A 17,320-nucleotide genomic window follows, 5' to 3' on the forward strand; every position below is an offset into this window, starting at 1 on the left:
GCATGAGTGTGATATAGGGCATAATTCATTAAACAATCATTGATATCCTGAGGAATTCCCAACAAAATTGGATGGGTTAATTTTGAGCTGTGGAGTGGACACAGTGAATAGTTATACCCCACCCCTCCTTAATGCCCATATCGTTCATTTTATTAAAGGTACTGTGCAATGGGGATCAACAACATAATCAAAACAAAAATTCACTTTAAAAGGAATGAATTGGAATAATATCAAGACATTAAGCAGACTCACTTGTGTAGAAAAAGATATCACAATCTTATCATTCTGGAAAAGATTTTAATTTTTTGACCAAACATTACTGAGAGATATGACTGATTTAATCTCTAGGGCAAGGGATACTTTTTAATGCATTCGGAAGTTTTGCAATGCCTGCCACGTTTTCACATAGGTTGAAGTAGATGCATTTTGTGGGTCTCAACACATGTCAAACAATTGTTTACTGCTTGAATACCCGTGAGTGCAAATCTGAGATGGATGAGTTACGTTAGTTTGATTACAGAGATCTGATCTTCTTTGCGGTGCTGAAGCTGAGAGCAAAATGGTACCCGTAAATCAGAATTCTAGGGAAGAGCTGTTTGCAGGGATTTTTTGTGTTTTGTTTCTTTCTCCACGGACATGTTTGGGGTGGTCCTCTGGTGACAACTTTTAATGGAAAGAGGCTCTCACTTTTCGGCCCTTCAGAGGCTGTGGCGGGCGGTGATTACTCAACAAAAAAGCCGCTGCTTCGCCCTCCGCCGTGCAGAGCAGAGTGCGGAATGTGGCCAACTGTTGAAGAAAAGAGCAGAGTAGGCTTCAGCACAGAAAGTCACACCAATGTTGGTGAACTGCCCTCCTAGAAAGTTATAAGACATACAGCCTTTCCTCTACCAGGGACTAAAATACTGCAGTAAAAGTGTCCTAAATCATATATATAAGAAAACACCACTTCTGCTAAGTTCTCACCACTATACAAATACCTGTGGGTTCAAAAAATCAACTACATAAGGATTCTTTATCTGAGGATCAAAGTAATATGAGGAAACAACATTTAGAATGTGGTTCAAAGAGGACATATCTAGGAATCAGAGAATGTCACCTACAAAGGCAGAATAGGACAGTGGAAAGATCACTGTACTGGCTTTCAGGGACAGGTCCCAGTCCTTGGTCTGGCACCGACCAGATGGGTGACCTTGGGCGCTGCTCTTCAGTTACCCCATCTATGAAGTGAAGCAATGGATTATATGCTCTCAATGGTAATATTGGAATGTAACTCTCGGAATCACGTTGAACACATACCAGTACTCCAGTACAACATGGCCTCAATTTCCATGGCAACCTTGTGGTGCTCATCCTGTAGAATTTTGATATTTTAAGTACTGTTTTCCTCAAGCAATAATTTTGCTCTCACCATACTTGAGCCTTGCAAACAACTAACCATGGTAAACACGTGGGCCCTTCAACCTCTGATAATGTTTAAATACAATTTCAGTGATATAGGCATATTTCTCATCAAAAGGGCTTAATTTTTCTTATTACAGAAAAATGCTGACTTACCTTACAAACTTCATACAACACACAAAGCACCAAGAAGAAAATAGAAATTACTAGTAATCACATCACAAGATATAATCACAGTTAACATTATGGAGTGTTATATACATATATTTTTATATACATAAACCCATGAACGCACATGCACACACACAACATGTTTTATTACAAAAACAGGCTTAACCGTCATGCTCTTTTGAAACCTTATTTTTGTACTTAATACATATCCTATATATCTTTGCATGTCAATAAACATAAATCTATGCCACTATTTTTAATTGCTGAAGTTTTCTACTCTAAGCATGTTGTATAAATTATTTAACAATTCCTTGGTGATTTAATACTATTTATCAAGATTTAGGCCAGTCTATAGTAGTAAAATGAAGACTGGGTAAACTAGCTGAATAATTCTACTTTCTTGAAAGTATTCACCAAAAATCTATTACCAATTAACTCAAGTAGGTTTCTGGTGTTTGTTTTCCTATTTCATTTGAGCAAAGATAAATTATTAAATTATTGAGAATAAAAGCCTCCATTCTTGAGACACCTGGGTGGCTCAGTTGGTTAAGCATCTGCCTTCAGCTCAGGTCGTGATCCCACTGTCCTGGGATCGAGTCCCACATCGGGCTCCTTGCTCAGTGGGGAGCCTGCTTCTCCCTCTGCCTGCTGCTCTCCCTGCTTGTTCTCTCTCTCTCTCTCTCTCTGACAAATTAAAAAAAAAAAATCTTAAAAAAAGACCTCCATTCTCTAAGCTGTGCTAGTCACCTAAATGCAGAATCAAGCAAATTCACACTAGGATAGGGGCACCTGGGTGGCTCAGTTGGTTAAGTGTCTGCCTTCAGCTCAGATCATGATCCCAGGGTAATGGGATAGAGCCCTGCATCAGGCTCCCTACTCAGGGGGAGTCTGCTTCTCCCTCTGCCCCTCCCCTGCTTGTGCTCTCTCTCTCTCTCAAATAAATAAATAAAATCTTTTTTTAAAAACTCACACTAGGACACATCTATTAAGTTTCTGTCATCATCATTTAGTTGAAGCCTAAAACATTTCTTGCACAGTACTAGCCAGGATGGGAGGCAGAGGTGATGGAGGTCCTCCCTAGGCAAGAGTTTGTCACCGCACTCCATGGAGATAGGTTCATGCATCACATACAAGCAGCCATGTCTTTCCACAGGTGATACTTTGAGGGGTCTTTTAAAGGGTATCGATATGGGCAAGATAAGACAAATAGTTACAACTTACTATTACTCATATTTCATTAGACCAGATTATAGCTAAAGCCAGATGAGATTTAAATAATTCTCTGGTAAAGTCAAGCAGCAGAGGTAAATAAAATCTAACCTCTGGAGCCTGAAGGAAAACACTCAGCCTTCCACAGATCAGGGGGACCAGGTCTGTCTGGAGTGGCCTTTCCAGCTGGCTGTGCAGGAACCCCAAGGCCTGAATCAGGGCACCAACTCGCTGGCCTCAGCAAGCACGACTTGCCTCCCATTGAAGCTGCCCATTCCTCTGAAGACCTTGGCTATTTGTTTTTTAAGATTTTATTTATTTATTTGAGAGAGAGAGAGCAGGAGCAGGGGGTGGGGCAGAGGGAGAAGCAGGCTCCTCACTGAACAGGGAGCCCGATGGGGCTCAATCCTAGGACCCTGGGATCATGACCTGAGCCACTTAACTGACTGAGCCACCCAGGCACCCCTCCCACCCTCCTTTGACTCCTCTGCAAGTTGGTCACGGCTCCCTGCCTCTGTAACACCTCAACCTCACTGGAATTTACTCTAGATCATTTTTTGACCTGCCTGCACATTTTGGTGAAACTCACTGAACCTGCCCTGATGTCCCACCAAACCCCTTCCCTTTCTGGCTCTGGGTCTCCCTTCCAATCACTCAGCCCAGCTAGGTAAACCCTGCATCTGCCAGTCCCTGCTCAGATTTGCTTCTCTTGGCTCTGGTGTCCTCCACCACCGCACTAACCTCAAAATGCACACCCCTGACTGGCCCTTACCAATCTTATCACTCTCTGGGCCCCTGGGCTTCTTGCAGACAGAAAATCTGCCACTCTGTCACGAAAGCTGATACCATCTACATGAGTCCTGGCAGGAGTCTCCCCAGATCAGCCTGAAGGCTGAGGTGGGTATGACTCGTTTTGCTGTTTTTCTTGGCTCTGATACTGAAATGTTAATGTCCTTATAGAACCACCCCAGTAAGCAGAAATATTCTTTTCTAATGTTTTGTAAATAGTTTTACTTATGTCACTCTAGTGCTCAAATGTCTAATAGCACTCCACCGCCTGCCCAAGCTGGATGATAATAAAAGTAAAATCTCTCTTACAGAACATGGTGGGCCAGGTATTGCCCTAAGTCCCCTACATACATACCTCATTTAATCAATGATATCCTCTTACCCCCATTTTCAAGTTGAGGAGCTTGAGGGACAGCTAGGAAGTTTCAGTAAATAAGCCATCTGGCAAATAAGTCATGCACTAACCACAGCACCATATGGCATCTCTAACTTTTTTTTCTCTATTTTCCCCTAATCTCTTTTCATGAGCTTTTTATTACAGAAACTTCCAAACATACATAAAGCTAGAAAGAGCAGCAGCATAAATCACTACAAACTCAGCACCCAGTTTCATCCATCACTAACACACAGCCAATTTCATTTCATCCACACTCTCACTCATTTCTCTTTCCACCTTCCATCCTGCCCAAACTAGATTATTTTGAAGCATATGCTGAATATCATGTCATTTCAGGTGTAAACATTTCAAAATCGGTCTCTAAAATATGTAACATTTTTAACTCTAATAAGGCCCCAAAAACAAACTAGTTAGCCTGGCTTTGGGACCACCGGGTCCCGACTAACTAGGTTGTCTCCGATTACTGCCACACACGGGGCCCACTCGAAGCTAGGTTTGTGAAGGGTGGCCCCAGAGCGTCTGAATGAAGAGACTTTGGGGTGATTCTTAAAACTTCAGGTTACTGAACCCTACCCCAGACCTTCTGAATGAGAATTTCTGATAACGCCCAAGGATTCCCATTTTGATAAGCTTCCCCAGGTGATTGTTGTATACACTAAAGCTTGAGAACCTTAGGTACAAAGGGGCCCACATTTTCTGCACCTCCTTTTCTTGCCTTTATTTATGGTGTTCCTTCTTGAAACTGCTCCCTTTCCTTTACTACGTCCAACCAGTCATCGCCCTTTTCCTAGCCCAGATATCAGCTCTTTCATGAAGTCTTTTCCGGATTTCTCCAATAAAATAGTCTCTCCCCTTTTAAACTCCCTTTACACCTTATTTTTCTTACATACCAAGCACAGCCACTGTGTTACCATTTTTTATGCATTTATTTTATCTTGTCTATTAGATTATAAACTACTTGAGGACAAGGGACATTTTTAACACTTCTTTGTATCTTTTGCATTATGCCTTGCAAGAGTCAGCAATTATTAAACAATTCTAGAACTGACTTGGATTGTCTCCTATCATTTAGAACTTTAATGTCAAAGCTAATTATATGGAGTTTTTTGGCATAAGTCAAAATTAATGTTCAAGTGAATGAATTCTTTCCCCATTTCATATTTAGTCTAAAGATGCAGAAGAAGAGTATTCCTAGGTCATTAGCATTAATTACATAATATAGCATTTTACTACTTTAAAAGGACATTAGGTGTTGCTTCCAGATCTGTTGGGCTAAGACCCTACAGACAACCTCCCTGTGGAAAACAACTCTAAAACCCAGACACGAATACAAAAAGCAACAAGCCACAGGTACTGGAGAGTGCACAGAAGCAGAGGGACTCAGGTGGATAGTCTGTGCTTCTCTCACACGAAGGAGAGCTGGGAGCTCTACAAGTGAGTTCCTATCTCTCCAGCTTCTCACCTGAAGCTGAGTAGAGTCTGCAAGCTGCACAAAGCTGCAATGGAACACACCGGTCTTACAAGGACAGAGCCAGAGAGAGGATACTCAAACTCTATACCTAAGAACCACACACGCTGTACTGAGACCAGAGCTGCTGCACAAGAAAGAAAATTGAGAGCTCGAGCCCTGCCAGAAAAAATTACCTACTCACACAAGGGAAATAATATTCATCAGAAAAAAATAACCAAATCCAGAATTGGCACAACTTCATGTTCATCACATCTAGAATACAATAAAAAATTACTTAACATACACAGAATCAAGAAAATGGAACACATTCTCAAAAAAAGAAACATCAGGGGAGTTTGACCCAAGATGAACCAAACTAGAAACTTACAAGGTTTTTTTTTAACATGGATTTTAAAATGACTATTTTAACTACCTGAGGGTTGTACATTTTTAAAAAAAGCATCTTTAATGCAGAGTAGTGGGAAGTCTCAGCAGAAAAATAGATATAATAAAAGAGAACCAAGCTGAAAATTTAGAACTAAAATATAGAATTGCTAAAACAAAAAATTACCTGGATAGACTTTAGAGTAAAATTGACATGACAGAGGAAAGAGCGAATGAACTTGAATATAGATCAATAGAAATTATCCATGGTGAAGAACAGAGATTAAAAAAAAATTATCTAAAAAAATAGTCTTGGTGAAATCAGAGAGGAAGACAAACCATAAGAGACTCTTAACTCTAGGAAACAAACTGAGGGGTGCTGGAGGGGAGGTGGGCAGAGGGATGAGGTAACTGGGTGATGGGCATTAAGGAGGACACACAGGATGTGATGAGCACTGGGTGTTATATGCAACTGATGAATCACTAAACTCTACCTCTGAAACTAATAATACACTGCATGTTAATTAAATTGAATTTAAATAAAAAAAAATTTTTTAAATAGCATCTTGGGGATCTGTTAGATGATATTAAAAGTTTAAGTATATGTGAAATTGAAATATCAGAAGGAAAGGAAAGAGAAAATGGGGCACAGCATACATAAAACTTAACTCATAAGTCATCAAAGACTTAAATGTGAGAGCTACAACCATTACTTAAAGTATGAAAAAAATATTTTGTGGCATATAGTTAGGCAAAAATTTCTTAAACAGGACACCAAAAGCACAAACCAGGGGTAAACTGATAAAAATGGACTACATCAAGGTTAAGAACTTTTGCTCTTCAAAAGACAGAGTTTAAAAAAAAAAGGCAACCAACATGTTGACTGGGAGAAAAGTTTTGCAAAACATGTACTTTAAAAAGGGCTGATTGTATACAGAACCTTTGCAATTCAATAATAAAAAGACAAACACCCAAATTAAAAAGGAGCAAATGATTTGAACAGATGTTCACAAAAGAAGATATACACACAGCCAACAAGCACATGAAAAAACGTTCCACATTACTAGTCACCAGATAAATGCAAATTTTAAAAATCACAGATACCCACTAGAATGGCTAAAGTTCAAAAGACTGACAACACCAAGTGTTGACAAGGAGGTGGAGGAAGTAGAAATCTCATATATTGCTGGTGAGAATGAAAGATGGAACAGTCACATTAAAAACCAATATAGCAGTACCTCATACAATTAAACATGAAGATACTGCATGACCTAGTAAATCTAGGTCATGTCTAACTTCACAAAACATGAAAATATGTGTCTACACAAAAATGTATATGCCAATTATTCTTAACTTCCAAATATGTACAGCTATTATCCAAGACATAATAGCCCAAAACTGGAAGCAACCCAAATATCCATCAATTGGTAAATAGATTTTAAAATAAGGTGGTATATCCATATCATAGAATATTACTCAGTAACAAAAATTGTCAGTGAATCTCAAAAACATTATGCTACGTAAAAGTCAAACACAAAAATCTACATACTGTTATGACTCCATTTAAATAAAATTCTAGAAAAGGCAGAATCCTGGTGACAACATCTCAGTGACTGCCTAGGGCTATCGGTGAGGAAGGAGGTGGAGTGCAAAGAAGCGTAAGGAAATTTTTTGGTCGAGGGATCTATTTTATATCTTGATCTAGTGGTTGCTGCATGGTAATATACAACAACAAAAATCATCAACTGCACACTAAAACTCGTGAATTTCATTGTATGGAAATCTCATAACAAATGACAAAGAGAAAATTTTTAAAAAGAGCAGAGAATCAAAAGCAAGTATCCTGCACACTGAATTCAGCAGATGAGCAAGCCAATTTAGATAATTTAGGATAGCCCAAAGAAACTTGGCAGAACAGTTAGCCTTCCAAAGAGAATGACAGATCTGTTATCAAAACCATCTGAAAACAGCATATCTGTTTACTGGTCGGGCAGTTAAGTAAAGCATTTCAATAAGTGACTCTGGGGACAAAAAAAAATGGGCTTGAATCAAATAAAAGAAAATGAAAAACATCTGGTTTGCCCTTTTGGTCAAATAGTGACTGGGCAAGAAATAGCAGTAGAAAAACCTAGAAAAAAATGGCACTAAAAAAAGAAGTTAATCTTCATAGCTAGTGACATTATATGGTAGAATTGGAAAATACATAAAACAATGTGTCCCAGGGACTTCAAAAATAAAGAGCTGTCAAAATTGAGATTAGAAATTATCTTTTGGAAAGTAACTCTTAAGTAAGTGGTATACACAAAAGACATGTTCATTTCACTTTATAGAAAAGAGGTAAGCAACTGAATAATCATCTCAACCCTCTCATGTTTTGGATTTTCTTAACCTTTTTATTTTAGAACAGTTCTAGATTTACAGAATTAATGCAAAGTTAGTACAAATAGTTCTCATAATGTGCTTAATGTGCCCTATTATTAATATCTTACATTAGTATGGTACATTTTTCACAATTGGTGAACCAGTATTAATATGTTATCATTAACTGAAGTCCATCCTTTATTCAGATTTCCTTTGTTTTTACCTAATGTCTTTTTCTGTTCCAGGATCCCACCAGGAAACAACTTAGTAGTCATAGCTCCTTGAGCATTTCTTGATGATGACAATTTCTCAGATTTATCTTGCTTTTGATAACCTTGACAGTTTTGAGGAGTACTGATTGGCTATTTTGCAGAATGTCCCCCAGTTGGGCTTTGTCTGATGTTTTTCTCATGGTTAGACTGGGATTGGACTTCTGAAATATCTTTTGCTTCATTTTTTAACTCTTAAAATCACCATAATATCATATTAGAATAATTTGGATTCATATTATTATTCAGATAATCATTTCCATCTGGTTAAAAATGAGAATGTCTGGGGCACCTGGGTGGCTCAGTCGGTTAAGCATCTGCCTCTGGCTCAGGTCATGATTTTGGGGTCCTGAGATGAGCTGTGTCCAACTCCCTGCTCAGCGGAGAGTCTGCTTCTCCCTCTCCCTCTGCCCCTCCCCCCTGCTTGTGCTTTCTCGCTCTCTCTGTCTCAAATAAATGAATAAAATATTTTTTAAAAATGAAAGTGTTTGAAAGTATTCGTGCTAGAGTAGATGTAAGTGAATTTAAGTAGATCACAGTGAATTATCAATCACACTAAAGCTCTAAAATATAGTTATTATTTTATATACTCTACCTTATAAAAACCACATTAATAATTAATATTAATTAAGTAAGCCTCAAATTAGAGTAGTGAAACCACAGCTAGGTAGGCATAATTCCTAAACTTACAGTGGGTCATTTTTGATTAAGAGCTTTATGTATTTTAAGGAACTAAATTATATATTTTGATATAGTCTCTTCCAAATGGCAGGTGGATTTTAAAAAGTTATTTTCCAAGTGACTTTAAGGGATTGAAAACATCCTTGAAATAGGAGGGAAAACATGATCTCCTATTATTACTTACTACCTTGTTATAATTTATTAATTCTTACCCTTATTTTGTTCAAATTTAACAAAGGAATATAAAAGTGAACAGTTTAGCACATGGGGGAAAGAAAATGTACTTGGTTAATAAGGCCCCTGAATCAGTGACAGGTCCTTTTTCTCATGACACAGTGCATCTTATTTATGATGGGAAAAGTCACAGGAATTTCCATGTCAGTCAAGCTCTGGACTTCAATCCAGACTTTTATAAAATGTTTTGATTAGTACGTCCCAGATTATTATTTGGCTTTAGTCCTAAAGATAAGGCCAACAAAAGTCAGATGTGTTCAACACCCCAAGGGAAAATGTTACCTGATATGACCTTGGTAAAGGTGAACCAGCTCTAGTCCTTGATTGGGGGTAAAAAATAAACAGCTAGGCAGGTGGGCAAGCCCAGAACAGAAGTGCTTGATTAGCTGCAAAAATTACTAGACTATGTTCTTGCTAAAACTGTGCAGCAAGTAATTCAAAAAGGAAAACAAGAAGCAAAGAAAACCTGCTCAGCACAGCATCCACAGAAGACATCACATCCACCTGTCAGATGGGTCAGTCACACAGGTCAGAGACCCAAGCCAAGTTTCTGGGCATCAAAGAGAGCCTGAGCCTGCAGACGGCTTGCAGACTCAATACGTTAATCAGAAAAACAAGTGAGGAAATGTCTTCACTAAAACAGCACAGGTAGGCACCCAACAGCATCTCAGTAAATGCTTAAAGCCCCTCAAGCAGCCCCACAAAAGTTTTGTCAACAAAAGAGAAGAGACCCATTGTTGTTGTCACTGCTCACTTTCTGATTGCGACATCATCTGTAGGAGGAGCAGGTCTAGGGACTGAGGTCAAAAAGAAGAAAGTCCCCTTCTAAGAGTAGCCCTTCTCCTGATTTTCCCGTTTATATACCAACCTGTTTATATCTCAGCCCAAAAAAGAAAACAATTATAGCCTTTAAAGTCACTTCCCTCAGTGTCTGTATGCACATTACGTTTCAAAGACCGTGGAGAGAAATCATCTAATCACAGAAGGTCAAATAAGAAAGGGACGTAAGTTTTACCCAGTCCAACTACCTATCTGATTAATGAAGGGAAAACACAGGCTTCATCGTGCCCCAGAAATTAAGGGCAGGACTTTTTTTTTTTTTAAGTTTTGGTCCAGTTTCCTCCAGTAAATCAGGATCAACCTTGAAGAAGTGACATACCTGTTGAGAGCTGATATTTATAGGTTGTTTTAAAACGATCCATGTGACACTCTCAAGAAGAGGCGGGACTGTAAGGGAACCAGGATATGTCCAGTAGTCCCAGGACGGAGGAAGCAGAGATAATGGGTCAAAATTTGTGAATCGCGTTTGTTTACCCTGGTGGAGAAAGAATTCCCACAAATTACAATGGGAGAGCTTTACAGAACCCTCAAAACAAAAACAAAAACAAAAACACGTGCATCCAATGAAAGACTATTTTACTGGAACTCTTCAACTCATGGAATTATTTAGTATCTGCCTTTGTATCTTAAAAAAAAGTTTCTGCCTTAATCTAAAAATTTTAGATGAGGTAGCATATTAGCTAGATTTATTTAAGAAGCACAAGATTTGTTTAAAATGTGTTGCAATTAAACGCTGATTGTGCAACACTCCAATACCAGAAACTAATCATGCGTAAATTTATTAGTAATGATTTTAGATAATTTAAGACCCCTTCAGCATTTTCAAAAGACAAATGACAATAGGTTGATTCTGCTCTATTGGTCAAGTATGTTCCAACCCTGCTTCAAAGCAGACAGCATATGCTCTATCTAAAGCTTAAGTTATTAAAAGAAGGTAAGAAACTTCAGGAGAGAACAAGGAATACCTTAGTCATTAGCAAATAATATTTCATTTTACCTTTTCTTTAATAGAATCCAAAATGTCAGTAATCTTTTGCAGCTGAGAATTATGTTCACCAATCTGAAAGCACAAAATTTCAAAAGAAATAGTTACTGTAGCAGAACAGGTCTGGTTCACTCCATTTCAGTCACTGGTTTTGAATTGTTTTTTTTTTAAAAACCTATGCCCAGCCCAGAACAAACAGAGATTGTTTTATAATGAAGCTGTCTTTTACCTGCTGGCTTTATCATGCCAGAAGAATCTGAACAAGGTAATGTGACAGGCTGCTTGGCTGAATTTTAAGCTTGATTCCAAAACTAGTAGTAACAGCTACATAGTTTTTCCATTTTATGAATGTTTAAGATACAGGTTAACTTAAGAGAAAACTCCCTTAGGAAACTCTAACATAATACTTGCACTATTCAACCAGATGTGACCTTCAGACCCTAGATCCAAACTGGCACTTGTGACATCAAAGCATTAAAAGCAAATATCTCCAGGGACACCTGGGTGGCTCGGTCCTTAGGTGTCTGCCTTCGGCTCAGGTCATGATCCCAGGGTCCTGGGACTGAGTCCCACATGGGGCTTCCTCCTCAGCGGGGAGCCTGCTTCTCCCTCTCCCTATGCCCCTCCCCCTGCTTGTACTCACTCTCTCAAATAAATACAATCTTTAAACAAGAAAAAGAAAAAGAAAAAAAAATCTCTCACTTTCAACCTAAAATGATTTGAGGTCCTGCACCAAGACGATATGTTATCATGAGTAGAAATCGTCATCAGAAAAATATATGTACCTCTTTTCATTATTAGGGATGTGCTGACTCTACCTAAGGTTTTAAGTCCTTCAGGATTCAAGTACAATCTCTTGCCTCACTCACATTCCATGACCACCAGCGGACTTGGCAGCCAAAGGGAAGGAGCCGAAACCATTCATCCCACCCTCCGTTCTGCCCTGTACTCCCCCAGTCCCAGCCCCAACGAGTTCCAACATCTCCTGCAGAGTCTGGTGGCAGAGCAAAAGCGCCCGCCCTACAAGAATGCTGTCACAGTGGGAGCTGAGCGGCCCAACCCACCCACAGGGATTACAGCAAGGATACTTGCTTCACTACATGTGACTATGACACAAAGGAAAAGACAACAACAATTTTTAAAAACTGGTCAGTGTGTTTGAGACAACAAACCACAGTGGTAAAACTAGTGCTTCAAGAATCAGGAACGTGAACTTCACTCTGTCCTGTATCTCTAAATACCGTGTAATCAGGAAGAGCCCAGAATAAAGATTTTCTTCTCAGAATCTCAACTGTTACTCCAACTATTGTTGCGGCTGCCGCCGTTTCTGTTCACATAAAAATGATCAATGGACAATAAGAGGAGACGTGAGACAATACTCCCAAGGTAGTTCTGGGCTATTAGATAAATCATAAACTAATACATAAATGTTTAATATTAATTTCAAAAGGAAAACATTACACTTAAAATGAGTTTACTATTAAAAATGGTAGACTATCCTTTCCATGACTGAAACTCTTTATCCAACATGGCTGATGAATTATTTAAAATGAAATCAGTGGATTCTCACCTGTAAAAATACTCCCAAGACAGCTAGTCCATCTGGCTCATGAGCTGCCTCAACAAAGCTGGGGTATTTGTCTGAATTCCAATGAACAACATGGAGCTGAAAGGGAGGTATGCAACATAATCCAAATGTTATTTTTTAAAAATACTTAAAAACATAAATGAAAATAAAATACTTATATAAATGTTCCTGGGCTGTGCCCTCATGTGTGTAATGTATTCTTCACAGAATCCACCTATCTGCTGTTGTCCAAAAGCCAAAGACATGTACCATGGCCACTGTAGTCTATGGTATACTATAGGAAGGTCTACAGCACTAGTTAGAATGTTCTGGAGCATCCTGCCAAGCCCCTCTGGCCTGAGCAATCTCCAACCATTGCTCCTGAGCGACTGACTTAAGGCTTCTTCCTAGCCTTCCACGGATGGGACTGCAAGAGAGCAGCCTCAGGTCAGATCCCAGCGGGGAGCAGAGTCCAAGAAACAAGCTTAGGCTCACAGGAAGAGAGAGAAGTCAACCAAGGGTTTGCAGTGACGATTCTGCTGCTAAGGACAGTACCAATTATTCCTGAAACTGCCTAGTCAGATGTTCACCACTATACTTGAAGACTTTTTATGACTTGAAAGTGCAAATTCTCCTTAACAGAACTATTTGAAGCAGTATTCACACATGTATTACCATCTATAATTATGTTTAGATCCTTTGCTGATAGCAAGTTTTAATGGGGACAAAGAGGCTTTGTCTAGGAACAGGAACTAGGAACCAGACATGTCTGAGGATGGAAATGAGAGGCAGCTGGTGCCAAGTTAAGGGAAAGGAAAGAAGGGGAGAGGGAAGGAGTTGGAGGACCTGGAACTCTAGAAAATAGAAAATACACCTACCTCACAACACTGCCCTCTTGCAAGTGGCTTCCTGCAAAAACCAAACGAGTCCTATATGTTCTGCCACTGTAAACAGTACAGTATCCCAAACACACAAACAACTGTGAAAGACTATAAATAACAGTAAGGCAGAAATCCACCTTGGGGAGATCTTCATTCCTGATTAAGGGGAAGAACACACTAAGATAGACGTCAAAGGGCAATATGCCATGCTCAAACGATTTGGCCAAGATCGTGAGGACACCATGTTGTCCAAGAACCCCTGCATGAGGGACTGACTTCAGATTAAATCTCCTTTCAGTGAATCCTTTTGGCATCTCAGGGCGGAAACACATATGAAGGGTTTCATGCACAAATCACCTTTCTAGCTGTCCCTTGAAAGAGAACTGAGTATGTTCAAAGACATGGGTTTAATCCCACGCTTTAAATATAACTTCATATCTTATAGGCAACTAATATGGGGGAATTTCTGAATAAATAAGAATCATCACAACTATAAATACATGAGCTACAAAACTATAAAATAGTCCACCATCTATAAACAATCAAGGAAGGTTGTGGGATATGCAGACCGAAAATACAAAGGTGGATCCCTGTGGTGCCATGTTCTAAGTTGGTGTGAGAGAGTTGGAGGAGGAACGAAACCTTGAAAACACTGGATGATGAAACAAAATTCATTTGGCTTACATGAGATAGAGACATTCCACTCTAAGGGAGGGGCTGAAAAGAACATTAAAATTGTTTTAAATGGCTCTATGCCAATCCATCAGCTCACTTAGTAAGAGATGACACCAAAGATATAAAAAGATGTGAAATGATGTCTTTAGGTTCACAACAACTGATTAGAAAATGAATATGTAACTAAAGAGAGATGAATCTTATATCCTTTTGCTGATTAAAACACAGCAACTATTTAGGGGTGCCTGGGTGGCTCAGTTGGTTAAACATCTGCCTTCAACTCGGGTCATGATCTCAGGGTCCTGGGATCGAGCCCAGCATTGGGCTTCCTGCTCAGCAGAGAGTGTGCTTCTCCCTCTGCCCCTCCCCCCAACTTGTGCTCCTACTCACTCTCTCAAATAAATAAAATTGTTAAAAAAATAAATAAAAAACAGCAACTACTTAGAATATTATGGGAAACTAGAGCAAGAAATTTTTTTTTTCCCCCAAACAAATCTTTCTCTCTCCCACACATTTTGCCTAACTGGCACAAATAGCTTCAGAGGGAATGATATCACTTGTATTAGCGTCTGTATTTGGTTTTTTGGAGTTTTGGGGTTTTTTTTAAAGATTTTATTTATTTATTTGACACAGAGAGAGAGCACAAGCACTCTCACTCCCCCACTCCCAGGGGGAGTGGCACGCAGAGAGAGAGGAAGAAGCAGGCTCCCCACTGAGCAGAGAGCCCACTGTGGGACTCGATCCCAGGACCAAGGTATCATGACCTGAACTGAAGGCAACCGCTTAACCAACTGAGCTACCCAGGTGCCCCAGCATTTGTATTTGAATTAAAACTCAAACAAACAAATAACAAACTCACATTTCCTGACTAACAATGACAGCCTCATTGATTTAAGCAAATGACAAGAAGTCATAGCCACAAAAAAATGGAAATGAGAAGTTTCTTCCCTGTTGGAAAATAATTTCTTTTTTTTTAAGATTTTATTTATTTATTTATTTATTTGAGAGAGAGAGAGAGAGAGCATGAGCACAGGGAGGGGCAAAGGGAGAGGGAGAGAGAATCTCAAGAAGACTTGGTGCTGAGGGCAGAGCCTGATGCAGGCCTCGGTCCCAGGACCCAGGATCAAGAGTCTGACCCTCAATCACTGACCCACCCAGGTACCCCAATAATTTCTAAATAACAGTATTATTCAACTTTAGCCTTTTTAACTGCATACTATTGATATGTAAATTATTTTAGCATGCCAAAAATCACCGTTAATGTTAAAATTATAGTTTTACTTTCAACTACATATTTAATATGCTTATTATATAATCTGTACAAACTGTAATCAGATGAAGTTTTAAATATGGAGTGGATTATTAGCCTACTTTTTATAGATGCATACCTCTTAGGATAAGGTTTTCCATGATTTAGATCAGTTTAATCTCTCTGTATAATGTCACAAATCATCAGATTAGACCCAAAATTAAGTTTTTACATGGTACACTTTAAATGGTTTTTTCCTTTCATTTCTTTTCTTCTTTTTATTTTCTAAGAGGGTACAACTCGATGATAGTCATGAAGTTAGGTACAAAAGTGGCTGGAAGAACGAATCTAAGAATCATTTCTACAGATGAGCACAAAGGGATTCTTTTGAGCCTGAAACCAAATGTCAGTGATTCCCAAATACCTCCAGTCCAGCCTGGACGTCTTCCTTAAACTCCAGGTCTGTATACCTAACAGCCTTCTTGAACGTGAGTCTAGAATATCTAATAGGCACCTCAAACTTAATGTGTGCACAACAGAAAGTCAACTTCTCTAGGCAACCTGCTCCTCCCTGGACTTACCCATCTGAGTAAATGGCAGAACGATCCTCATGTTTGCACGAGCCAAAGTCTTAGGAGTGTTTCTAGATTCCTTCAATCTTGACACCCTTTTCACTGGCAAGTCCCACTGATTTTCTTTCCCAAACATATCCTGGATTCATCTATTCTCTTCATTTCCACCACCCCCATAGCCCAAACCACCATCCTTGCTCATTTGAAATACTTCCATAACCTTCTAATTTGTCTCCCTGTTTCCACATTTGCCCAACCCCTTTTACACACAGCAGCTAGTTATATTTTATAAAATATAAAGTAGAACATGACATTCTCCTCCTCAAAATCTTCCATTGTCTTTGTCTCAATATATCAAGGATAAATTCCAAACTTCTCACCTTGCCCTACAAAGCCCGACAAGGCATGGTCCTTGCCTGCCTCCCTAGGACACAGCCCATAACCTCTCCCTCATTAATTCTAATCCCAGAAGCGACATCTTTCGCTTTTTAAACATGCCAACTTCATTTCTGCCTGAGGTCATCTGTATTTGCTCTGCCCACTTGCTGAGAAGCTGTCTAGATTTTCTCATGGTGAGTTTTCCTAACTATTCAATCACACTACCAGATCCCATGGTATTGTTCCTATCAAAGAACTTACCATACACCATTTATTTATGTGTTTATTGTCTACCTCTAACACCCCACCAACCCTGAGGTCTGACCCAGACTTCCTCATTCTCCATCCGCATTCCTATCTCCAACCAGAAACAATGACGCCCACCCCCCCCCAAACCAAATCAATCAACAAATCCCACCAAAACTGCACTGGTTAGCAGCACTCTAATTAACTGCACTATCACCTATTACCTGGAACTTCCCCAAAATCCTCCTCCTCGCTGACTCACTTATTCACTCCTGCTTCAACCCAATTTATTCTCAAACTGCAGCATGAATATTTTTAAAATGCAAATATGATCACTTCACGATTAAAAGCCAGTTAATGGCTTCCCACCATACTCAGAATTAAGTTCACAAGCCTTACCATGATTGATCTTCATAAAATCAGGCCCTCCAGCCTTTCCAACTTTACCTCTGGCATCTCTCCTCTTTGTTCTTCATGCACTAATCCCACTGGCCACTCTATTCTTCCAGTATGTGACGTGCTTTCCCACCCCAAGTCCTCACACATGAGTCTATGCAGGGCCCCTGCTATCTCCTTTGCCTGGC

At 39.4% G+C, this 17,320-nt stretch overlaps 1 protein-coding gene across 1 annotated transcript in view; it reads right to left on the reverse strand.

The window, feature by feature from the left end:
• Positions 1-257: 257 nt before the first annotated feature.
• CA13 (carbonic anhydrase 13) overlaps positions 258-17,320 on the reverse strand; it is a 30,605-nt gene continuing 13,542 nt past the window's right edge. The window contains exons 4-7 of the mRNA XM_028111913.1: positions 12,739-12,834; positions 11,181-11,243; positions 10,503-10,658; positions 258-786 (exon numbers count right to left, since the gene is read on the reverse strand). Of these exons, the coding sequence (XP_027967714.1) occupies positions 667-786; positions 10,503-10,658; positions 11,181-11,243; positions 12,739-12,834 (435 nt within the window). The 3' untranslated portion in view covers positions 258-666. The remainder of the gene's footprint in view (positions 787-10,502; positions 10,659-11,180; positions 11,244-12,738; positions 12,835-17,320) is intronic.

Source organism: Eumetopias jubatus, unplaced genomic scaffold (genome assembly GCF_037043125.1).
Source record: "Eumetopias jubatus isolate StellerSeaLion01/CBP00866 unplaced genomic scaffold, mEumJub1_p1.0 scaffold_4, whole genome shotgun sequence".
In the NCBI taxonomy this organism is placed as follows: domain Eukaryota; kingdom Metazoa; phylum Chordata; class Mammalia; order Carnivora; family Otariidae; genus Eumetopias; species Eumetopias jubatus.